The 25,977-nt window shown below is 47.8% G+C and overlaps 1 protein-coding gene and 1 non-coding gene across 3 annotated transcripts in view; one reads left to right on the forward strand and one right to left on the reverse strand.

Moving 5' to 3' along the window:
* Positions 1-344: 344 nt before the first annotated feature.
* Positions 345-451, reverse strand: LOC129520324 (U6 spliceosomal RNA). Its single transcript, XR_008666561.1, has one exon. It is a non-coding gene; the product is annotated as a U6 spliceosomal RNA (small nuclear RNA).
* A 13,916-nt stretch (positions 452-14,367) lies between these two features.
* GRID2IP (Grid2 interacting protein) overlaps positions 14,368-25,977 on the forward strand; it is a 36,888-nt gene continuing 25,278 nt past the window's right edge. Inside the window, exons 1-2 of one of the 2 annotated variants that reach the window (XM_055339219.1) lie at positions 14,368-14,781; positions 22,986-23,140. In XM_055339219.1, coding sequence (XP_055195194.1) covers positions 14,368-14,781; positions 22,986-23,140 — 569 coding nt within the window. Of the gene's footprint in view, positions 14,782-22,985; positions 23,141-24,100; positions 24,115-25,977 lie in introns of those variants that run through there. The other variant, XM_055339221.1, reaches the window with a different exon arrangement.

The following is a 25,977-nucleotide window of genomic DNA, read 5'->3' on the forward strand; positions in this document are numbered from 1 at the left end:
GAGTTAATGATTTTTTCTGGAGCCTTCCAGCAAAATAGATAACACCTAAGGAGTGACTGAGTGAGGTTGTCCTGTACATTTTCCAAGACCACTGACTCCAGACCCCTTGAAACCAAGACCCCTAGCTTCAGGGCATAAGTGACTTATGAAAGACACCTGAGCCCTCATCCTTGTTTTGACCAGTTCCTGGATGCCTGAGAGGACACGTATGCCAGACCCCCATCCTAAATAAAAACCTCAGGCCCCAAGTAAAGACAAGGCTCATCCTCCTATTCCATTCCAAGTGTCCTAGACTCTCCATCTGTATCCCCTCTATCTATATCTTCAATAAACTCTGCTCTCACTTCTCCCCGGCTTACATTTGATTTTTGCATGTCATCCTTGCACAGGGGCCACGCTAATCTTCTCTGTATCGTTCCAATTTTAGTATATGTGCTGCCAAAGCGAGCACTTACATTTGATTTTTATCCTGCACAAAGCCAAGGACCCTCTCAGCTGGTCCTGCGGGACCCCCTCTGGGTCCTCAAACCTGATATAGCCTGCCTATAAACTGATGTAGCCTGCCTACATCAGTTAGTGCCCCAGAGTCACTCTGGACACCAAGTGAATTGGGACTGACATTGGACTCTGTGAAGCATAGATATGAATGTCATTTCAGGAAGAAATTCAGAATGAGAATATTGGATGGGAAGTTGTGTAGGGGTTATGAGTATGAGCTCAGGAGTCAGGCTTCCTGAGTTCCAGTCCAGGATCCATCTCTTCTAGCTGTGTGGTTTTTAGGACAGTTACTTAACCTCTCTGTCTTGATTTCCTCATGACATAAGAGAATCTACCTCAAAGGGTTGTTGTGAAGATGAAATGAGATAATGCAGACATGTAAAACACATTCAATCAAATTTTGGCTGCTGGCATAATAGTTAACAAACATGATCCATACAGAAGAACAAAATGGGAAGTATTTCTGGCACAAGAGGTTTGAGGTATCAAAGTTCTTTATGCTGCAAGTAATAGTCCACCTCAAACCAGATCAAATAATGAAGGACTCTTCCTGGCCCCTGTGACCACAATGTTCAGAGATGGGGCAGGCTTCAGAAATGGTTTGAATCAGTGGCTCAATGGCATCATCAAGGTCAGAAGTTCTTTTTGTTCCTCACTCCGTCGCTCAAGTATCAGCTTCATTCCTCAGACCAGCTTTCCTCCTTGTGGTGGGATGGCTGCCAGCCACCCCTGGGGCTTCATGCTTCCACATTCACTTCTTTTTTTTTTTAAGATTTTATTTATTTGGGATCCCTGGGTGGCGCAGCGGTTTGGCGCCTGCCTTTGGCCCAGGGCGCGATCCTGAAGACCCGGGATTGAATCCCACGTCGGGCTCCCGGTGCATGGAGCCTGCTTCTCCCTCTGCCTGTGTCTCTGCCTCTCTCTCTCTGACTATCATAAATAAATAAAAATTAAAAAATAAAAAAAAGATTTTATTTATTTATTCGAGAAACAGAGAGAGAGAGGCAGAGATAAAGGCAGAGGGAGAAGCAGGCTCCATGCTGGAAGCCTGATATGGGACTCGATCCAGGTCTCCAGGATCACGCCCTGGGCTGAAGGCAGTGCTAAACCGCTAAGCCACCCGGGCTGCCCATCCACATTCGCTTCTAATAAAAGGAGAATGGGGTGGATTGCCCTGGTGTTCCCAGTAGGAGTGCTAAAATTCACTCTGACTTGAGTCATGGGCTCCCTCCGGAACCAATGACGGGGCCAGGAGGATGGAACGCACCATTTGGTGAGTTAAATGAAGCCCTCCTGCCAAAGCTTCAGGAGGAATCAGTTTCTCCTGAACCAGGGGCTGCTGTTCAGGAGAGAGGAAGATTCCAGATGCAGACCTGGTAATACTAGAAAGGGGCATGGATGCTGGGTAGGCACTCAGGAAGTGGGCATCTAGTAAGTTGTTGTATCTGGAATGATAGCAATATGTCAAAAGTGTCCCCCCCATATTAGATAAAGCCCCGAATGAATGAGAAGTGCAACCATGAAAACACCAGCTGCTTGGGACATGGCAGGAGTGTATGTTTGGTGGATGTCCTTCGTTTCCCAGACGCAAAGGCAAATCTATTAATAAAATTCCTTCCTGGCAGCTGTCTCCTGGTGTAGATTCAAGAAAATGTATATTCAAAGGAAAGGGGAGGAAATTTTAGTCACAAAGCTGCAGTCACTAGTGCTGCAAGGTCACCCAGAACGGATGCATTTCCTTAGGATGAGCAAAAAGGTGTAAAGAGAGAAGAGGCAGAGGCTCTCTGATATCACAGGCCAGAAGCAGAGGAGGAGCTGGCAAAGAAGGCCAAGTTAGGATGGTCAATCCAATTTGAGAATGAAGAAAGAGGACCACCATGGAAACCAAATAGAGGAAGTGTTTGCTAATTTCTTCAGGGAGGCTGGAAAAGCAGAGGGCTTTGGATGGGCCTGGAATAAGTGTCTCACTGGCTCCGTGAAATGTCCCTGGAGAACCTCTTATCCTGCCTTCAGTAATGACAGTGAACTAGTCCACCAGGTTCTGATGGCTCCTCTGGGTCAGGAAGCCACCAGGGCAACTCCTCTTCAGAGCCTGTTACCAATGGTGCATCACTGACTAGGAGCTCCAGAATGAGCAGGATTAGCAGCTTACAAACTTTGCAGCCTGGGACCTCTGTGTCTCCAGTAACAGGAGTGCTTCTGAACATTAGTCCAAAGCAAGGGACCAGAGGGAGAGGCATCTGGGACACACAGTTTGTCACACATACAAACAGTGACATGGTTTGTTACCATAGCTAGCATTAATTACTCTGACTCTGGGCAGCCCCGGTGCCTCAGCGGTTTAGTGCTACCTTCAGCCCAGGGCGTGATCCTAAAGACCTGGGATCGAGTCCTGCATCAGACTTCTGGCATGGAGCCTGCTTCTCTCTCTCTCTCTCTCTCTCTCTCTCTCTCTCTCTGTGTGTGTGTGTGTGTGTTTCTCGTGAATAAATAATCTTTAAAAAAATAATAATAATTACTTTGACTCTGATGGTGCTCCTAAGAGTGGGGTGGAGCTTGTGCAGCTGATAGGAGTTCACACTGTGCTGAATGTAACCTTCTTTGGTTTTCCATAACTGGATTTAGCTTGGCTTCAGTGACCCAGGTTCCAATGAGGCAGTGAGTCGCTCCTCCAAGCCTCCCTTGTGAGTCTCTCCTCCATGCCCTCAGCTCAAACTCTTTCTCTGGGTGTGAAAGAGGTTCTTGATCGCAGTGCAAGCAGTCCCACTCTGTGGTTTATAGTGTAAACCATAAGCTTTTGCAATTCTATTTTTTTCCTCTCCAAAGTCCCCAATTTGACACCAAAAAATTAGTTTGGCTTTCAGACAGTTGTCTTTTCAAAAGACACTGAAGTCTACATAGGAAGTTGAAAAACAGATAGGTGGCTCCTTTAGGGCTCAATCTCCCCCTCCACTGGCCCTCTCAGAGCTCCCTTCCCCCACCAATTACCTTGATTATTGGGGGAAGAGCAGTGGATAAAAGGAATGAGAAGAGCGACTTCTCAATATCACAGACTGTTCTCCACCACGTTTATTTACATCTCCCTAATTTATTTCAGATAGGACTAGAGATGGTTCACCTAGATATGCAGAACAAGATAAAGTATCTTCAATGTGAGTAGAGGAGAAACAGACAAAAGGGAAGTGAACATAAGAAAGATGAGGTGCTCCATGGGCTGATCTCACTTCTGTTGTGGAAGCAGGGTTCTGGGAGAGGCTCCCACTAGCATGTGGCTCACAAACTACCTCTACATTGCAACTTCAGGTCCAAGACCTGATGAGTGCTGAGCAGAGTCAGGCCTGCCTGGACCTGGACATAGCAGCTGCTTCGTTCATCATTATTGTGCTAACTGCTAACACTTCCAATGGTATGGCAGTGGGATTTACTAACCCAAATGCTGTTCACCATGCCACCCTCCTCTTCAAAGAATGCTCCCAACAAGCCTGCTCCTTAATTCACATCAGATTATAGTCAAGAAAGCCCCCAACTCTTGCCACTTTATTGCTAAGCCAATTCTCCCCCTGTCTTGTTAGATGGAAATGATGTCACAACCAACATCCCTGACTGCAGGGCTGAGTCTCCACCCATGGTCTTCCCCAGCAACCCAACATTTGCAAGCTGGGTAGAAAAATTCATGTCCTCATCTGTGGTAGAGACCATGCCAGATGTTTGCCACAGTATCTCCTTTTCCTAGGCACAGGGGAAGACTACATCTCTCAAGCTCCTTTGAAGTTTATTCTGGGTATTAAAAAAGTGGGCAAAAGAAAAGTAGGTCACTTCTACACTGGGCCTTAAAATATTCTTGCACAATCCTCTGGCAATCCCCTGCCCTTCTGCAATAACCCTGGAGAAGCAACCACATGTTTAAGATGTCAGGACAGGGCAGCCCCCATGGCGCAGCGGTTTAGCGCCGCCTGCAGCCCAGGGCGTGATCCTGGAGACCGTGGATCGAGTCCCACGTCAGGCTCTCTGCATGGAGCCTGCTTCTCCCTCTGCCTGTGTCTCTGCCTCTCTATCTCTGTCTCTATGAATAAATAAATAAAATCTTTAAAAAAAAGATGTCCGGGGGATCCCTGGGTGGCGCAGCGGTTTAGCGCCTGCCTTTAGCCCAGGGCGCGATCCTGGAAACCCGGGATTGAATCCCACGTCGGGTTCCCGGTGCATGGAGCCTGCTTCTCCCTCTGCCTGTGTCTCTGCCTCTCTCTCTCTCTCTCTCTCTCTGTGACTATCATAAAGAAATAAAAATTTAAAAAAAAATTAAAAAAAAAAAGATGTCGGTACAAGATGGAAGGATCAAGAACCCCGTGGACTTTCTTGGAGGAAGCCCTCCCCCCAACCGAGGAGAGCCATCCAACCCACACTGGACAGTGATGTAAGTGATAAATGAAATTTCATTATGTTAAGCCACTGAGATTTGATGTTGTTTCTTACAACAGCTAGCATTAATCACCTTGACTAATACACCACCAAGTTGCTGATGAAAGCCATAGCATGGCCCCATGGCAGTCATTAAAATGCCCTTAAGATGCCATTATGTCATCAGTCAACTTCAGTTCTCCTGTCATGGGTAGGGACAATCATCTGGTCCAACCCCACCATCCCCCAAGCAGGTAGTCTCTTATTCCCTGCCTCAGTCACCTGAGGATATTGTGCAAATATACTCAGAGGCTTTGAGTAGTAGGACATGACAGGACTACAAGATATTAATGCCTAGTTTGGTCTCTGTCTACTCAGTCCAAAGTGGCTGGATATGACAGGTGGACTTGGCATGGGCAAAGGACACCAGCTAATTTTAAACTTATGTCTGGGTTTTCCCAATCAATTCTTTTCTGCCTCTCCCCCCTCCAGTCTCCTTAGCCAAACCACTTACCCAGCTCCCAACACCTCCTGAAGGAGGAATCTTTTAGCCAAACTCTGATAAAATTTCACTGTGCAGTGCATTGGTTTGCTAAGGTACCATAATAGAATACCACAGACCGTGTGGCCTTTTTAAAAAAGATTTATTTATTTATTTATTTATTTATTTATTTATTTATTTATTTATGAGAGACACACAGAGAGAGGCAGAGACATAGGCAGAAGAAGAAGCAGGCTCCCAGTGGGGAGCCCGATGTGGGACTCCATCCCAGGACCCCTGGATCACGACCTGAGCCAAAGGCGGATGCTCAACCACTGAGCCACCCAGGTGCCCCTGAGTGGCTTAAACAATAGAAATTTATTTTCTCTCAGCTCTGGAGGTAGGAAGTCTAGCATCAAGGTGTTAGCAGGCTTGGTTTCTCTTGGGGCCTGTAGATGGCCATCTTCTCGCTGTGTCCTCACATAGTCTTTCCTGAGTGAATGCACATCCTTGGTGTCTATGTCCAAATTTCCTGTTCTTGTAGAGAAAGCAGTCATGCTGGGTTGGCCCCCACCCTAACAGTCTCATTTTTACTCCATTACCTCTTGAAAGGAGATAGTCACATTTTGAGGTTCTGGGGGTTAGAAATTCAACATCTGGACTGGAAGGGACAAATTCAGTCCATAACAATCAGGATCCATTCTATGGTGTTCACAGTCATATTTCTGTGGATTATTTAAGAGAAAAAAAAAAAGCCTGTTCTCATGGAAGAGTCAGATCAATGACAACACAGTCTTTACAGGGCATCAAGATTGGAGTGGATGTTTTCCACAGTTTTCTAGAAGAAAAAAAATGGGAGAAAATCTCTACCACCTTGGGTTTGGTGATGAGTTTCTAGATACAACAGCAAAAGCATAATACCCCCACCCAAATCTAATAAACTGGACTTTATTAAATTTAAAAACTTTGCTCTGTGAATAGCACTGTTAAGAGAATGAAAATACAAGTTACCTACTGTGAAAAAATATTTGTAAATCACACTGCAGATAAAGGACTTGTATCCAAAATACAAAGGTTTAAAAAAAAAAACAACTCTGATAACTCAACAATTACAAACAAAAATTTTAATAGACAAAATATCTAAACAGATGCCTCACCAAAGAAGATATACAAGTGGCAAATAAGTATATGAAAAGATGCTCAACATCATTTAACATTGGAAAAAAAAAAAAAAACAATGAGGGAATCCCTGGGTGGCTCAGCGGTTTAGCGCCTGCCTTTGGCCCAGGGCACGATCCTGAAGTCCCTGGATCGAGTTCCAGGATTGAGTCTCGAGTCTCGCGTTGGGCTCCCGGCATGGAGCCTGCTTCTCCCTCCTCCTGTGTCTCTGCCTCTCTCTCTCTCTCATGAATAAATAAAATAAATCTTTAAAAAAAAAAAGAAAAAAAACAATGAAAACAATGAGACACACACACACTAGAGTCCCAAATAACCTTTAGACCACCAATTGCCCACAACAATGTGGAGCAACAGAAACTCTTCATTTATTGCTGGCAGGTTGCAAAATGGTGCAGCCACTTTGGAGACAGTTTGACAGTTTGAGAAAACTAAACTTTGTTTAACTGTAATCATACAACAATTGTACTATATATTTACTCAACTGACTGGAAAGTTATGTCTGCCCTAAAACCTGTCTGTGATTTATTCATTATTGCCAAAAACTGGAAGCAATCAAGATGTCCTTTCATAGGTGAATGGGTAAAGAAATTGTGGTATATCCATACAATGGAATGATACAAAAAAAATGAGCTATCAAGACACAAACGTGGATGAATATTGCTAGGTGCAAAAAGGACAGTCTGAAAGGCTACGTATCATATGATTGCATTTATGTGACAATCTAGAAAGGGCAAAACTATAGAGATATCACTTTATAAAGAGATTGGTGGCTGCCAGAAGATGGGGGTGGAGCAGGGGCAGAGAGATTGAGTGGATGAAGCACAGAAACTATTCTAGGGTGATGACACAGTAATGGCAGATGAATGCCATCACACACTTGTCAGAATACATAAGCAGTTATAGCACAAAGAGTGACCTTCAATGTATGCAAATTTAAAAATCTCCTAGCAAGTTGGGGCATCCTAAGATGAAAGACAGAATGTGACCAAAAGAATGTAACTGCTTTACAAATGTCTAAGGTAACCTCAGTGAGGGGGACAAAACGAAAGGGTGCTGAACTGAGTAAATGTGGGACCAATTGGAGACCACATGCCTAGGGGGGCATGTGTGTGCTTCCATCAGTGACCCAGCCGAGAAGCAATGACATCCCAGAAGCAATGAACACATCCAGTGCCCAGAACTTAGTTTTGAATATTATTCCCTCCTCTTCCAAGTAAATCAAAGCACCTTGGAGAAATGGTTGATTCTAGGGCTGGGATGACCCTGGACCAACTTGTCATGCCAATTGTAAAATGCACATATGCACACATACCACACACACACACACAGAGCAATGGAGACTTGCCAAAGGAGCATAGGAGTGAGCTAAAAGAGACTCCCCTAGCCAAAGATGGAACAATATGAGCAACAAAATAACTTAGTGCTAGATTATAACCCAAAGTATAAAATAAATATCCATAAATCCATACTGATATAAATAAATGATCAAATAAATAGGGGAGAAGAGACATATCTCCCATGCATAAGGATTCCAAATAATTTATGTTGAGCATAACTCTACCTTCTTAAGTGTGGACTGCGCACAGTGACTATCTTCCAACGAAGACAGTATTAAGGAGTGGAGGTCACAGTACTTTACAGTGGAGAAACTGACAAATCCAACCTCAGATAGATGATCAAGGTTAATAGCATGTAAATCAGGGTTTTAGCATGTGCCATTGATAAGATGTGATGAGAATGACATTTTTTATTAAGATTTTATTTATTTGAGAGAGAGAGAGAGAGAGAGAAAGAGAGAGAGAGAAAGAAGGAGCAGGGGGGAGGGGCAGAGGGAGAGGGAGAAGCAGACCCCCTGCTGAGCAGAGAAACTGATGTCTGAGCAGAGAGACTTTTGTTACCAGCTTCTTTCACTTAGCATACTGTTTTTAAGGTTCATTCATGTTATGTGTATCAAGAATTCACTTATTATTATTGAGTAGCATTCCATTGCATAGATATACCACAGTTTGTTTATCCATTTGCCAATAGATCAATGTATAAATTGTTTCCAGTTTTGGGCTATTGTAATTGGTACTGCTATAAACATTCATGTCCAAGTCTTTAATGTATACATATGCTGTCATTTCTCTTGGACACATAAATACCTAGGAATGGGATGGGTAGGTTGTATGATAAGTGTACATTTAGCTTTCCTAAAAAGACGATTTTATTCATTTATTTTGAGGGAGAGAGAGAAAGCATGAGTAGAGGCAGAGGGAGAATCTCAAGTAGACACCACACTGCGTATAGAACCCAATACAGGGCTCGATCTCATGACCCTGAAATCATGACCCAAGCCAAAATCAAGAGTCCTGCGCTTAACCCACTGAGCCACCCAGGCATCCATAACTTTTATTTTTTTTCCCCATAGGCTCCATGTCCAGCGTGGGGCTCAAACTCATGACCCTGATATTAAGAGTCGAGTGCTGTACAGACTGAGCCAGCCAGGTGCCCCACGTTTACCTTTTTTTTTTTTAATTTTTATTTATTTATGATAGTCACACACAGAGAGAGAGAGAGAGAGGCAGAGACATAGGCAGAGAGAGAAGCAGGCTCCATGTACTGGGAGCCCGACGTGGGATTCGATCCCAGGTCTCCAGGATCGCGCACTGGGCCAAAGGCAGGCGCTAAACCGGTGCACCACCCAGGGATCCTCACGTTTACCTTTTTAAGAAAACATCAAGCAGTATCCCATAATGGATGTACCATTTTACACTCCCATCAGCAGGGTTGCGTGACGCTATTTTTTTTTTACCATGTAGAGAAACATCAGTTTATTAATCAAGAAGTCAAAAAAGCACACCAAGTAAAGCCACCCATGTGACTGTCACGGCTTATGCGTAATTACCATGCAGCACAACAATTACGCAGCCTGTTAAGCATTTGGAGGTATTGCTCAAAGATGTATTTTATTCCAGTATCAGTTGTTCTTCAACCATGTTCTGAGGACACTGGTTCACGCACAGTGTTAGGGTTTTTTCCCCCCAAAGAAGATATACTGTAACCTACCCAGCAGAGTTTGTAATGTAAATGAGACTAGAGAACACACATAGACACATCTACCTCTCTACACACATGCAGTGCATGCACTGCATGCACACACAATAATTTAGAGCATCTTTGCCTAAGCAAACTGCAAAACATCCAGCTCCATAGTGATGACCTATTAAAAATACCATCCGATCCATCTTTTTTTTTTTAAGATTTTATTTATTTATTAATGGGAGACACAGAGAGAGAAAGAGGCAGAGACACAGGCAGAGGGACAAGTAGGCTCCATGCAGGGAGCCGGATGCGAGACTCAATCCCAGATCCTGGGATCAGGCCCTGAGCTGAAGGCAGACACTCAACTGCTGAGCCACCCAGGCATCCCTCACCTGATCCATCTGATCCCCATCCCCCACATCCTCAGAAAAAAATTTAATAATAAAATTTTAATTTTAGAATACTGTTGGGTGTGCAAAAAAGCTGTTATGGTAGTTCCCTGTTGCCCCACACCCAACATCTCCTATTGGTGGTGTCTTACATTACTATGGTACATTTGTCACAACCGATAAATGTTGATCTTTATCATTAGTTCTGATTCCTTAGCTTTCACCTAACGTCCTTTCTCTGTCCCAAGATCCCACACTGCATCTAGCCATCAGGTCTCCTTAAGCCCTTCCAGTCTGTGACAATATCTAGACTATCCTGTTTTCGATGACCTTGGCTTTGAAGAGCCAAGTATGTTTTGTCTGTATCAGTATGGACCCGTGGATATTTATTTTATTTGGGTTAAGATTCAACACTCTCTTATTGACTTTGTTGCTCAAATGCTTCATCATTGGCCTCTGGGAGCTCTTTAGGCAGGTTCCTGTGTCCCTTTGACAAACCTCGTGTTTTAAGAATGTTCCTCAATTTAAGTATGCTGATGTTTCTCTTTCTCCTAATTGAACTGGTTATGGGTTTAGGGGAGGAAGTTCACGGAGGCAAAGTGCTCTCATCACATCAGATAAAGGGCACATGCCATCAACCTGACTTATCCCTGTTGCTATTAACTTCGATCACCTGCCTGAGGGAGGGTTGATCATTTTCTTCACTGTGAAGTACTGTGATCCCCACCCCTTAGTACTGTCCCTGTTGGAAGGAAGTTGCTACATGCAGCCCACACTTAAATGGGGGAAAGTTATAAATCATTTGAGATTCTTCTGCATGGGAGAGATGTCTTTTCTCCCCTACTTATTCAACCAGATGTTTACATCAGCATAGACTCATGGATATTTATGTTTGGGGTCATAACCTAGTACTACATTACTTATTTTGTTGCTCATATTGTTCCATCTTCAGCCAATGAGATGTCTCTCAATTTGCTCCTGTGTCCCTTTGACAAACCCCACCATATGTAGGTACATGCACGCGAGTGTGTGTGTGTCTGTGCGCGCATTTAGCATTTGTGTACTCTCTGGTACCAGAAGATGCTCTAGGATCCTCTTGCATGCTTCCTGCTCCAGGCCTAGAATCAGTCATTTGTCTAAGGATCCTGGACTCCTTTTATTGGAGAATATTAGAAGCCAAGATCTGGCACTAGATATGCTCATTGCTGCTGGGGTGTCTTGCTTCTAGGCCCTCTTGCTGACAGAATAAGCAGACATAAGTCCATATACTAACCTATGTATAATACACACAGTCATAAATATTTCTACATGTGTCTATCCACAGCTGTAGTAAACAAAACACGAGTTCATACTGACATCCCCAGCTTTGATCTAGTACCACATGGATTATTCTAGCTTCCCCCTTAGCTTGTCTATAGCCTCCCACTCCACTAGGGAGAAACCTGGCTCCTGCCATCCATTCACATAATCGTTCGATTCCAGTGTGCATGTGTGTGATTTCAGAATTGTTAACCTGCACCCCAGTGGGAAACAGCTTCACCTCCTAGAGTACAGGACTGTGTGCAGTTCCATCTGCCTTCAGTTTTACAGACTCCACTCATTTCCAAAGTTACTTAGGTGAGCATCTTTTTGCCCATCCAAACCGTTTTTTCTGGGCTGGATCTCACCTTTTTCTGAGGATAAATCTGACCACTGGGGCTCTGGCAGTGATATTCTCTATGGAGACTGGATCCCCACGCCCTACTGAGTCTCACCAACCCCCTCTTCCATCTTCCATCCCCTCATCTCAAAACAGCTTAGATGAACCCTATCAAACCACCCACCTAGTTCTATGACCTCATGGGTGTACCCAGCCCATGGCCCAGCTCTAGCCAGCCTCCACTCCTGCCTGAGTATAATTGCTTGCCCCCCAGACCACACAGCAGGGACCAGCCACTCTGGGCCCTGGCCAAGCTGTCCAGCCATCCTGCTGGTCTGCCTGGTAACTGGGGCCTTCTCAGGTTACTCAGAGGATCACTTTGCCTTAGAAACTCCAGCTGTCACCTCGGGCTCATCAGTAACTGACGCCAAGGTCATACTGTTCGTACAGTAGCAGAGGGCTGGCAACAAGCAAGTGTCCCCAGGCATTCCACAAGCCCTGTGCTCTGTCCCTGCAACCACTGAAATCACCAGTGAGGAAGGTGAGCAAACCTGGGAGCACAGGGTGGGAGAGGCACCCAATAATCTGGGATGGGTAGCCCTGAGATGCCTTCCTCTCATGCCCTGAGATAGCCCATCAGCCCTGTCAGGAGCCTGGATTTCTGTTTCTAGGTGAAGGTGAGAGGGAAGACTGGCTCACACAAGGAGTTCTGGGTGGGTGGGAGAGAGCTTGGGTGACTCTGCAGGGTTGGCGACACATAGGAGGGCTTGACATGGTGCAAAAGCCCAGTGGGGTCTGAGTGCTGGCAGCCACTTTTGCGCTGTGGGCTCCACAGGTTGGGTGTAGAGGTGCTAGGCATTGCCTGCTCTGGTCTCTGACAGGCAGCCTTGCCACAGGTATGTGGGCCAGAACAGGTGTGTACATGCATGGGAAACATGTGCCTCTGCCCCAAATTCAGAGTTTACAGCCAGCCCCTCTTTGATTGTGGAGGAGTTACTACTTCTCTCATGGTATAAGAACTGACCTCGGGCTCCTCTAAGACATGGTGATGCCCCCAACCCCATCTGGGCCCAGTGCACCCAGGAGTCCAGTGCTGCCATCAAGCAATAGAGTAAGTGTCCCTGAGGCCCCATGGCAGCATGGCCACCTGGCAGAGGAGGACCAGGTTCCCTGGAATGGGCTTGGAAAGAAGCTGGCCAGCCTTGGGGTGTGACAGCCTCCACCACATGCAAGGTGAAAAGTGTTCACACTGTCCTCTGGTGGCCAGGTGATACAGAGTCTCACTGGTGGTCACTTAAGACCATTTTTTACTAGTCCACGACGCTGCTGGAACCCTGGATCTCCTCCTCACCCCAACTCTCCAGCCGCTAAGACGTGTTCAGGCATCTTGGGAAAGGGAGCCATAAGAGGATGACTGACTCCATGCTGGGGAGCTCTGGGCATCTGTGGAGGGCCTTCAAATCCAGCCCTCAGAGGTTCTTTGAAACCAGAGTCAGGAAGTCCTCAGAACTAAAGACTTCCTCGGAAAACCAAACCTTCACACCACATATTGCCTACAGTTTCAGAGGCCATCCATGAGCTCTAAGCAATCCCTGCTCTAAATAGACATGTAGAAACACACCTAGATTGTTCCGTCTGGGACAGTCACCCTTTTGCCTCCCCAGGCTGTGTTTGTTAACCTTAAAAATAAAAGTTTTTTTTCTAGCAAAAATGGGTTAACCCAGGAATGGTAGAGAATAGCAATTCAGGACAAACAAGCTATGGCAAAAACCATAGGCAAGTCCAACAAACAAAGGAGAGGAATTTTATAGAGAAGAATAAGGAAGTTGGGAGGGATTATTTTGAATAAAATAATAATAATCACGGTTGCTCATTGGCTGAGTTGCAAGGGTGGTCCTCTTGTAGGAGAGGCAATGTGCGTCTTTTCCTGTTGGGCTTGTAATTGATTTTTTTCTGTTTGACGATTCTCCTGTTGGGCTTTGGGAGAGATAATCCTTATTATAATTGAGGTGGAATGGTATGGCTCCCCCCTCTGGCCTCCTGACTTGGGTTTAGTGAGATTTCCCTTTATTAATTTTCAGGTTTGTGTCTCGTCCCACCTCACCAGGCCACACAACGTGGCCTTTTTCGGAGGACAGAGGTTCCCCCTCCCCCTGAGTCTGTCCTAGAGTCAGGACCTGGGAGACCTCCAAATCAGTCATACCATGCTTCCCCAAGGAAGTCCAAAAGGAGAGTCCTACAACTCAAAGGGCAAATACCGGGATCCCTGGGTGGCGCAGTGGTTTAGCGCCTGCCTTTGGCCCAGGGAGCGATCCTGGAGGTCCAGGATTGAATCCCACGTTGGGCTCCCGGTGCATGGAGCCTGCTTCTCCCTCTGCCTATGTCCCTGCCTCTCTCTCTCTCTCTCTCTCTCTCTCTGTGTGTGACTATCATAAATAAATAAATAAATAAATAAATAAATAAATAAATAAATAAATAAGGGCAAATACCTGCCAAAGTCAGTAGGCATTTGTGAGCACATGGCACGGGGAAGTCCTTATTTTACATGGAAGCTGGTGAACTTAAGGCACAGCTGAATCTAGGAGTTGAGACACAATAGTGTCTTAACTTAAGCACTAATCCTCCACCTGGAGGCAGAGAGAAGTAGAGGCCCAGACTGGCGCATCTCCTGGGTCTTTAAGCAGCCTGCAGACCAGCAGACCAGGGCCTCGATGAATCCCTTGTGCCCTCTCTCCCTCTTCAGCTGCCCCGCCAGCGCTGCCATGCCTGCCACCAACCAGGGCTGGCCCGAAGACTTCGGCTTCCGTCTGGGTGGCTCGGGCCCCTGCTTTGTCCTGGAGGTGACAGAAGGGAGCAGCGCACACGCTGGGGGTCTGCGGCCCGGAGACCAGATCCTGGAGGTGGAGGGGCTGGCAGTGGGTGGCCTGAGCCGGGAGCGCCTCGTGCGCCTGGCCCGGCGCTGCCCGCGCGTGCCGCCCAGCCTCGGGGTGCTCCCCAGTCCCGACGGCGACCCAGGCGCTGGATCCCGCTGCGCATCCCCGACCGCAGCCCCGCGGCCCGCGCGCTGTGGCCCAGGCCTCTCCCTGGGCCGCGAGCTGCTGCGCCTGGCCCGCCGCAAGCGCCCGGATGCTGTGCACCGGGAGCGCAGACGCAAGGCCCAGGAGTTCAGCCGCAAGGTAGGAAGCGCGTGGGGTGGGGTGTGGTTGGCCGGGTACCCTTCTGGGGCCTGGTATGGCTCCCACAACCTGGAGCCGAGGAGTCTTCTAGGGACACATTTGCCAGAAATATAAAGACACGCGAGCTTCAAGGCTCTTTACCTAATTTTGTAATTCTGTTTGGTTGTTTTATGGGGGTTGCTTTTCTTTTTTACTGAGATACACAGGTGTAAAGTACATTAAGTGTACAGCTCACTAGATTTTACATGTGCACACACACTTGTAATCACCACCCTGCTCAAAATGCAGATCGACAGAATATAGGTAATGATAGAAAATGGAATGATTCCTTCACCCCCAGAAAGTTCCTATGTTCCCCTTTCTCTATTGGTTCCATCAAGAGGTTGCTGCTATTTGGGCTTGCATCATTAGAGATGACTTTTGCCTGTTTGTGAACTTTTTTAAAAAGACTATTTATTTATTTGATGGAAAGAGAGAGAGAGAAAGAGAGAGAAAGCAAGCAGGGGGAACAGCAGAGGGAAAGGGAGAAGAAGTAGGTGTCCAGCTGAGCAGGGAGCCCTACTCAGGGCTCAATCCCAGAACCTCAGGATCATGACCTGAGCTGAAGGCAGATGCTTAACTGCCTGAGCCACTCAGGTATCTCCCTTTTGTGAACTTCGTATTAATGGATATACAGGGGACACCTGGGTGGCTCAGTGGTTAAGTGTCAGCCTTCCGGCTCAGGGCATGATGCTGGAGTCCTGGGGATCGAGTCCCACATCAGGCTCCCTGCATGGAGCCTGCTTCTCCCTCTGCCTATGTCTCTGCTTCTCTCTCTCTGTGTCTCTCATGAATAAATAAATAAAATCTTTTTTTAAAAATGGATGTACAGCACATAACTCTTTGGTGCTGAGCCTCTTGTGCTCAACATTTTGCTGTGACTTTCATCCACATCGTGTGGCAGTGGATCATTCCTTCTATTGTCTGTCTGACTAACATAGTGTCTTAGTCTGTAACAAAATCCCAGAGACCAGGAGGCTTATAAACAACAGGAATTTATTTCAATTCATTTTTCACATTTCTGGAGGCCAGAAGTCCAGGATCTTAGCACCAGCGGATTTGGTGTCTGGTGAGAGCCACTTTCTGGTTCCTAGCTGGTGCCTTCTCACTGTGTCCTCACATGGTGGAAAGGGCAAGGAAGCTCTCTGGGGTCTCTTTTGTAAGGGCACTAATCCCATTCATAAGGGCTCTACCCTCGTGACGTAAGCACCTCCCAGAGGCCCCACCTCCTAATGCCATCATCTTTGGGGCTTAGGGTTTTAAGATATGAATTTGGAAGGAACACGAACATTCAGACAATAGCACATAGTTTTTTTGTTTGTTTGTTTGTTTGTTTGTTTGTTTTTTTAAAGAGCCACACTTGTTTTAAGCCCTCACAAAACTGGGATCTGGCTCTGCCTTACACAGTAGTCTGGCTGGCTAGTTGGCAACAAGAGGCCCTGATTCAAGTCCCCTGATCTTCCAAAGGCATCAGACTTTGGCACGAGCAGGCCCTAAGGGGTGGCTGGTGGAAAGTTAGGACTTCCCTGAGGACTGAGCGTCAGATCCTAGAATGACTAACATCCTTAGCCACAAGAGGAGCCCAAGGTCTAAGTCATCTACAGGAAGCAAGGAGCAGCCACCAAGAGAGGTAGAGACCCAGAGCTAGAAAAGGACTTCTGAGGATGGAGCTGGCCTTTAGACCTGAATCCCAAGTAATCCCTGATTTGCAGAAACCTGGATCTTTTCTGGAAAAATCCAGGCAAATCTAGGCAACCTGGTTGGGACACAGTCAGGGAGAAAGAGGCTGAGTAGTGTCATCATATCTACTGGGACCTACTGGAAGGTGTCAGTATAGCAACTACCTGAGACCTTCCACCCTCCTAACTTGTCCTTCAGAGCCTTCAGATGTGGATGCCCAATCCAACATCCTGGAAACTCAGTTTGGTGATTAGGACACTTAAGTTCACAGCACCCTCACTTTTCCTCCATGGAAAGGGCACTATTCATTCCTCCTTTTGGCAGAGCTTGGCCATGAGGTTTTGGTGGGCAGAGGACTAGGAGCCCTGCTATTAGAGAAATGACTCCCAGCCCACTGCCCAGGTACCAGATCTCCATCCACCTGGCCTTCTTCAGTGCCCAAGCATGGTCCAGTCCTCCTTCCTTCTAAACTGAATCCCCTCAGGAGCCTCATCCCCACCATGTACCCTGGCATGTCCCTGTGTCTGGGCAGGACCCCAACTTGAGCCTTTTAGCCCATGATCCTGAGCAGGCCAGCCTGTGTAGCCAAGTGTATGCAGTCACTCACACATACATGCAAGATTCAGCTCTCACCTCCCTAGGTCACCAGGGTACAACTCCTCAGAAGATGCAGTTTCTTTCTATCCCCAGAATAGGCTCTGCTGTTATAGCAAACAGCAAACATCTTGGGGCCTTTGCACACCCCACAGGTTTATTCTCCATCCACACAAAGTCCTCTAAAAGTCCAGGCAACTCTCCAGGATGGCTGACACAAGGCCTCAACATGCCAGATGCCCTCATCTCAACCTGCAGCTTCGGGAGTTTCTGTAGAAGAGGAAGAGAGGGTGGAAATGTGTGCATTGGCTCTTAAGGACTTCAGAGAGGGAGCAAAGCACTGCACCCGCAGCCCGTGCTCATTGGCCACAATTAGTCACGCCACTGCTTCCAAAGGGTGCCGGGAAATGCAGTCTTCTGTGCGCTCAGAGAGGGGAGGGGAGCTAGCAATATTGGTGAGCACTAGTGGCTTAATCCTTTCTGGCTGCTGTAACAGAATATCAGCCTGGATCGCTTAGAAACTGCAGGAATTGGGGATCCCTGGGTGGCGCAGTGGTTTGGCGCCTGCCTTTGGCCCAGGGCGTGATCCTGGAGACCCGGGATTGAATCCCACATCGGGCTCCCAGTGCATGGAGCCTGCTTCTCCCTCTGCCTCTCTCTCTCTCTGTGTGTGACTATCATAAATAAATAAAGAAAAAAATATTTTTTAAAAAAAGAAAGAAACTGCAGGAATTTATTTCCTACAGCTCTGGAGGCCAGAAGTCCATGATCAGAGTGCCAACATGGCAGAATGAGGGCTCTCTTCTGGGTTGCAGACCTCTCGTGTCTTCACGGGAGGGAAGGAGCTGGGAGGTCTCTGGAGTGTCTTTCATAAGGACACTGACCCCATTCGCAAGGAACCACCCTCATGATCTCATCCCTTCCCAAAGGTCCCACCTCCTGATACCATCACATTGGACATTAGGTTTGGGGCGGGGGGTGGGGACACCACCATTCAGACTGCAGTCACTAGTAATGTCTGCTATAATTCCAGATGACCTGCTACAGAACCAAAGGCGTGTCCCAGACTCCATCCAACCCCTGCAAAGTTGTAAGAGGGCATGCTCAGAGCCCCCAGAAGGGCAGGGTGGACATGCAGACCTGGCCACAAAGCAGGGCCAGGGTGGCAACTGCCAGAGGGAGGGAGGAATCTGACTGGCTGCCCAGGCCAGCCATGATGTGTGTTCTACCAAGGGGGAGTGGGAGTGGTGGGTTCTGGTTTGAGCTCACCATGCACCTGCAAAAACTGAGAGCAAATCCTCAGAAGAGACTGCCTGGGGACAATCAAGGACTTTCTGACAATTAGCTCCCGGGTTGTCGCCAGTGCTCTCTCTGCCCCAGTTTTTCCTCCTTGAAGATTCTGATATTTAATAGAAAATCCATTAGCGTCCCGTGATGGTGCCTCATGCTTAGATGTAGGTTGAGAGCATCTGGGTAATGGCTGACACCAAAGCCGCACTGTGGCACAGGCCCCAGGGGGGGGATCTATTTTTTCCTCTTTCTTACATAAAACGTCTTTCCAGCTAGCCATGTTCTCCTTTGAATTGAGGCTGCAGCTGACTTTGATTGCAAAACCCTAACCTTCCTTGGCACAGTGGATGTGTGTGTGGGGGGGTGCTGGTGCTGCAGCCTGCCCTACTCAATGCCAGGGAAACTGAGGTCGCCAGGGGAATCACAGGAAATGCAGTGAGAGAACAGCTGGCCATTTGTGGCTCTTTTTTTTTATTTTTTTAAATTTTTATTTATTTATGATAGTCACAGAGAGAGAGACAGAGAGAGAGAGAGAGGCAGAGACATAGGCAGAGGGAGAAGCAGGCTCCATGCCCCGGGATCCCGACATGGGATTCGATCCCGGGTCTCCAGGATCGCGCCCTGGGCCAAAGGCAGGCGCCAAACCGCTGCGCCACCCAGGGATCCCCATTTGTGGCTCTTCGGTTCAGTTCCATAAACATTCACTGAGTGCCTACTATGTGCCAAGCCCTGTGCTTGATGCTAAGCCGGAAAAAGACGTTAGGTCTGGGTCTCAGGCCATCATATGAGGTCATATCAGGTGGAGGAGACAAACAGTAACACAGACTTTGTGGGGTGCACGTGCTAGGACTCTGGCATGATGCCCTTGAAGTCCCATTTTATGGCATCACCACCTCTGGAAAGCCTGCCTTAATCTCCTGGTGCGACTATCTAGGAAGGAGTTGGACATGCCATTCTGAAGCTCTGGAGCAAGCATTGGGCTGAAGATTGAGCTCCAGAAGTCACCCTTTGGGGTCCTTGCCCAGAGAATTGCCACGGAGTGCTGCAAGTAGGGGGCGCACTGCAGTAGATCAGGGTAGTTGTATCGAAGCAAGGAGTGTAGACAGCTCTGGGCCAGAAGAATTAAGAGGTTGCTTGGGTTGCAGGGTAAGGGGACTTCATGTACTCATGTATTTATAGGAGAGACTTGAATATTTATACAAGCTGAAGGGAAGAAGGCAGGAGAGACACTGAAATCCACGTGTTTCACCATCATTGGTTGTGGATCTGTGATGCGCTGAGACCGGGGAGATGGCTGTGATGAGGACAAGCAGGGAACCTGTTGTCCCTGTGGGAAAAAGCCAGCGAGGAAGTGCACAAATCTATAAACAAGCTATCTGGAGATCATGATTGTGGAAGGAAGAAATGAACAGGGAGATGAGAGAGAAAGGTAGGGGGGCTGCTTGGCCAGGGTGGTCAGGAAAGCTCTGTGAGGAGGTGACTTTCGAGCTGAGAGCCGAGTGACAAGTAGATGGAGGAAAAGAAGGTGGGGTCGGGTGGGGCTGTGGGTGTCTGGATTGGAGGGTTGACCTTGGCCAGGGAGATGGGGAGCTCTTCATCCTCTGACAGCAGAGGGTGGTGGGGAAGGATGCTGTCTACGGACGTTGGGGGTGAATGGAAGGTGATAGAGGTGGTATCGAACAGCCCTAGCTCTGGCTAAGGTTGCATCTACTCTCCCCTGAAAGTGAGACACAGCAAACCCACACATTCACTCCACGCCCAGCCTCCCATCTCTGCTTCAGGGTCAGCTCAGGGCGTCAGCATTCAGACCCCCAGACCTCCTGACTATCACGGGAGGGCTCTCATGGAGTATGGATAGACAACGTTTAATTGTTGCGAAAACAAAAAGTAACAATTTCAGACACAAAAGTCACACACCGTATGATCCCATTCACAAGGAGTATCCAGTATAAGCAAATCCACGGAGAGAGAAAACCAATTAGTGGTTGCCAGAGGCTGGGGACGAGGGGAATGGGGAGCAAGTATTTCATGAGTACAGAGTTTCTATTTGGGGGGTATGAATATGTTCCGGAACAGGATAATGGTGATAGTTACACCACACAGTGGATGTACTTAATGCCACTGAATTGTACATGTTAAAATGGTTATAATGGTAAATTGTGTGTTATGTGCATTTTTACCACAGTAAAAATAAAGGAAAGGAAAAGGAACAATAATAACATGTTTCCCTTTTCTTGACTGTATAAATCATATAAGTTTGCTATAGAAAAAATGGAAACCATTGACTTATTTTAGAAAATCCAAATCACTATAAAACTTAGTGCATATTTCTAATTCATAGATATATGTGTAATCATATATATCTAAAAGTATAACACTGTGTATCCCATTTGTTTTTTTAAAAGATATTATTTATTTATTCATGAGAGAAACAGAGGCAGAGACATAGGCAGAGAGAGAAGCATGGTCAGTCCCAGGACCCTGGGATCACAACCTGAGCTGAAGGCAGATGCTCAACCACTGAGCCACCCAGTGGCTCAGACAACCCTGTGTATTCCATTTGTAAACTGCTCTTCTCACTTGCCTGTTCATCACATTTTTCTGCATATTTTATAACGGCCTTATTGAGATAGATTCACATATCATACAATCTACTCATTTAAAATGTACAATCCAGTGGTTTTGGGTATATTCATAGATTTGTGCAACCATCACCATGACCAGCTTTAGAATACTCTGGTCACTCCCAAAAGAACCTCCACACCCTTAGCCATCACTCTGCATTTCATAGTTCTATTTTTTTAAAGATTTATTTATTAGAGAGAGAGCAGGGGAGGCTCAGAGGGAGAGAATCCTCAAGGAGACTCCTCACTGAGCGTGGAGCCCAGCATGGGGCTTTATCCCAGGACCCTGAGATCATGACCTGAGCTGAAATCAAGAGTCGGACACTATCCACTGAGCCACCTAGGTGCACCTTATGGTTTTAAATAAAAATCCCCAGCATCATTCTTTCTGGCCAAAAAGTACACATTGCATCAAATTGAAAGCATGTTAATTGCAAGACACCCCGTTATTTTTTTTTACCACAAAAAGAGAAATACCTCTGGCAATAAACCTATGACACATGCTTCCTTATCACCTTACTTTTCACTTGATTTAGTAGTTATGCAAAAGGACTTTAGACTTATTTGAACATATTTAGTACCAGCAATGCAAATAAATCAGTGTAAGTAACAATATGAACACCCATGACTACATCCATATACATGCCCAGGAATGGCTACTAGTCATAAGATACATCCTGATTTCAGGGACGTTAAAATATGAAAAAATAAAAAATAAAAAGGTTAACCCAGAATCAACGATATCCTACAGTACTACAGAATATCAAACGGACTTGGCTCTCAAACAACAGAAGTTTACTCTGCTAACTTAGGCAGGAAAGGGATTTGATTTGTGGGAGGAACAGTTTGCAGAATCCCAGCTGGATATCCAGCCTTAGAACCAGGATGGGATGGGCAACCTGGAGCCCAGCTGTCCTAAATTACCCCACTAGGGAAGTCTGCTCAGGGTGCGCTGTGGGGCTTGACCACCACCCTCAGCAAGCTCTGCTGTCCCCATCTCTCTGCCTCATATTTTCAAGAGCCAAAACCCTGGACCAGAGCCTACAACTGCCCCCAGACTACCACATAACTGCCAGGGTCCTGCCTCCCACATAGTGTGGGGTTTCCTCTTTTCTTAGCCAAATAGCCGGGACTACAAATATCCCTCAAATGGATGAGCTAAAATTATCCATTCCATATTATCAGATATCTATATTGCTTCCAATATATCTGTTTTATGAACAATGCAGAGGTGAACCTTTTCACTCATATATCATCGTGCACCATCTTGTTTCTCAGGACATACCTAGGATCCATTTCTAGATCATTGAGTAAGATGATGGGTGCATTTTTAGGCTCTGGATACACTTTCCAAAGCTGCCCTCCAGAAACATGGTGCCTATTTGCATGCCCCTTTCCAATAGCTGCATGGACTCCTCTGAATAGATGTACCTTGATTTGTATCAGCTGGTTTGTACACAAAGCAGAAAAAAACAGAAGTCCAGAGGGGGCGCTAAGGGAATCCAAATTCAGAGAGAGGCACACACTCCAGGGCTTCTTTGTAACACCAGAATATTCTATGTGGGATCTCTCAGTGAACAGTGTGGTGGAAAGGAGTATAGTGTTATAATAATAGTAACTAGCAATTATTGAGTGCCTGGTGCATTTTAAAGCTCTTATATTGATTCCTTTGATCCTTATAATGCACAGTAGAAGGCCTTTCTCTTAGTATGAGTCCTGACCCCATGGCCTTGGGCAAGTCACTCCACCTAGACCAGCCTTGGTTTGCTTGGATGTAAATAAAGATACTAGCCCTGCTATCTTGTATGGCTGCCCTGAGGCTAGAAATGACGTCATTTGGGTAAAAAGCTTGCAACAGTGCTCAGGCAGGGCTCCCTTGGCAGCTGTCCTGTGGAGGTAAACTGAGAGAGGAAGGGAAGGAGGTGAGCAGGGTTCCGCTCTAGTCCATGTGGTCATTCACCAGACCCTTCCTCACAGGTGGATGAAATCTTGGGGGACCAGCCAACTGCCAAGGAACGGGTATTTGCTGCACTGAAGCAATTCGCAGCTGAGCAGCAGGTAGATGACCTGGTGCGGGCGCTCACCCTGGACCTGCCCCTTGAGGCCCGTGCACCACTCCTGGACAACCTCAGGTACCTCATTTGGGGGAGGAATAGGCAGGCAGGGTGTGCCTAGCTCAGAGGTACCCACTCTCCCACCAGCACCCCAGGCACTGCCGCTGCACATCCTGCTACTGAACTGGGCCCAAAACCGTCCCACTCCCAGGATGGGCCAGTGACCCTGAACGCTGACCCTGGTCAGGGTGGCTGTTGGCTCTGCTGGGTATGAGGGCATTGCTGTGGGTGAGAATGGATTGGCTGCTAGATGTTGGGCTGGCACAGGCTGCAGAGAGGACCAACCTCCTGCAGAAAGGACATCCCCATGCTACAAACAATGGGTACCCTCTGCCCTTTGATGATGCCAAGCCCTGTGCCCAGGACCTCATCAGGGCCTAGAGGAACACTCTCTGGATGAATCATCCCAGCATGATTGTTATCCCCATTTCTTGGAAGCAAACTGAGGCTCAGAGAGATTAAGAGGCTGGCCCAAAAGTCACACAGCAAATGAGCAGCTGTCACAGGACCGTGAAACCATCAGCTATGCACTTTCTGTTCTTCTGCTTAGCTTTGGAGCCCTGTACGTTTATCCTTTAGGAAAAAAAATTCATGGTGGTTTTATACCTGGAGTGGCCCTGACATTTTCCGAACCCCCCCACACTCGCCCACTTTCCTGCCAGGGCATCACTGACCTGTACAGCACAGCTTTGATCAGGCCCCCTCTGGGCCTTAGTGATGCCTTCACTGCCGGGATCCTGTGGGGGAGAGGGGGGTGTTTTCTCTCCTCACCCTGCCTCCAGGGCCTGCCACTGCTCCCCCCACTTCCTGGGCACAGCCCGCCCCCTCCCCTTGCTGCCATTCACCCTGCAGCCTGCCCCTCCCTCTGGGCCTGGCCAATGTCAGGGATGGGGCTGGCCAACACCCCCCCCCAACAAAGCCTGGGCGCAGCAGCTCAGCTCTGCAGCGGAGCACAGAAGGCCACCGAAAGAGGCCACCATGAGCTGCCTGGGGTGAGTTAGGGGCTTGCCCCTTGCTAGGAGAATCCAAAGAGGAAAAAAAAGTTATTTCTACAGCCTAATTGGCAGTGGAGATGATGCACTGGCACCGAGGGCTCCCTGGGGAGGTGATGAACGGGAAGCCCCCTACCCCGCCCAACTCCACCAGGGCTGGGCCAGGGGCGCGGGTGGCTGGCTGTCCCCTGGGAAGTTGGCACGCGTGTCACAAGGCTGCTAGCAGCTGGCCTCCGGACTCCGCTGGAGGCCCCCGCGGTTCCCCCCTCATCTCCCTTCAGAGCTGCTTCCATCTGTGTCGCCTCTGCCTCCCGGGACAGCCTGTCTCCCCACGCCTGCTTTCCTGTCTGCAGTTCATCCCCAAGCGACTGGCAGTGGGTCAAGAAGAGCCCAGGTGGGGGAGGCACCCCTTGGGTGCACTCTATTTAGAGCCTGGAAAGCCGGAAACCTGGACACCTGGGGATGCCCGGTCCCCCCAGCATCCCCGAGGCGCTGGTGGGGAGGATGAAACAGCAGCCTCTATTGTCAGCGCGTGTCAAGCGCGACATGAAAATTGGGGAGGATGCTGGAGGAAGGGGCGGCGCCCAGCTGGGCTCTGCAGGGAGCGGGGTACTTTGGTAGTGTGGTTTCAGCCACCCCAACCCCCAACTCATTACCCTCTACCTCCCCACCCCACCCCCAGGCTGTGGTGGGCCACATGCTGGGTTCCAGGATTGCAGTAGGGATCCTCATGCAGAACTTTCTATGGGAAAGTTCTGAGGGGGCATGGAGAAGTCACAGACACAGTTATCTGTGATTCTGAGGGCTGAGTGCCAGCAGCCCAGGGCTAACTCAGTGGGGGGCGGGGTGGGGGTTAATCAGGGCAGGCTCCCTGGAAGAGGCAACAGGTGCCAGTGCTCAACTCAGTGACCCTCAGAGTCTGGCAGTATGTCCTATGGGGGCAGAAAGACAGTCCCCAAGAAGAGTTAATCAGGGCCAGGCATCTAGCTACAGAAGTGGACCTTACCAAGGCAAGGCTGGTGCCACTTAGTACCCAACACTGCATACTCAACAGTACCGCGGTGTGAACCACCTTGCCTAGGATGGGTGGCCACAAAGAGCTACAGTGGTGGTCTTAGGATGCCCCATTGAGGAGAGAGAAGGTTTAAATGAGAGATTGAGTGCAAATAGGTGAAGCTGTGTGTGTGTGCATGTGTGTGCATGTGTGAGCATGTGTGTGTCTGTGAGCTTGGCAGAGGCTGGAACCCACCCAAGTCACTGTGTGACCTCTGAGAGGTGGTCTCCGTGGCCAAATCAGAAGGCTTGGGGAGGGCAGCCCCAGTGGCCCAGCGGTTTAGCGCCCCCCTGGGCCCGGGGCATGATCCTGGGGTCCCAGGATCGAGTCCCACATCAGGCTCCCTGAGTGGAGCCTGCTTCTCCATCTGCCTCTCTCTTGGTCTCTAAGAATGAATAAATAAGAGCATTATCAATTGCCTTTAAGAAAAAAAAAAAGAATACTTAGTGAGAAAGGAGAAGGAGCAGTGAGACCAGGAAGCACAGTAGCCACATGTGGCTTTTTAAAATTAAATTCAGTGGATATTAAATAAAATTTAAAAGTCAGTTTATCAGTCTCATTAGCCACATTTCCAGTGCTCAATAGCCCCATATGACTAGCAGCCACTGTGCAGGACAGTGCACATTTAGAACATGTCCATCATTGAAGGAAGTTCTCTTGGACGGTGCTGCCATAAGGGTAAAATTTGGGTCAGTGGTGGTAATGTAAGCAGAGGGTCTCATCTTCCTTCATGACGGCAGTTCATCCTGCAGCTCAGAGTCTAATTTGGGTCTATCCCCAAAGGGATCCCAGTTTGATGAAGTGATAAA

This window comes from Nyctereutes procyonoides, unplaced genomic scaffold (assembly GCF_905146905.1).
Source record: "Nyctereutes procyonoides isolate TBG_1078 unplaced genomic scaffold, NYPRO_anot_genome, whole genome shotgun sequence".
NCBI classification, from domain to species: domain Eukaryota; kingdom Metazoa; phylum Chordata; class Mammalia; order Carnivora; family Canidae; genus Nyctereutes; species Nyctereutes procyonoides.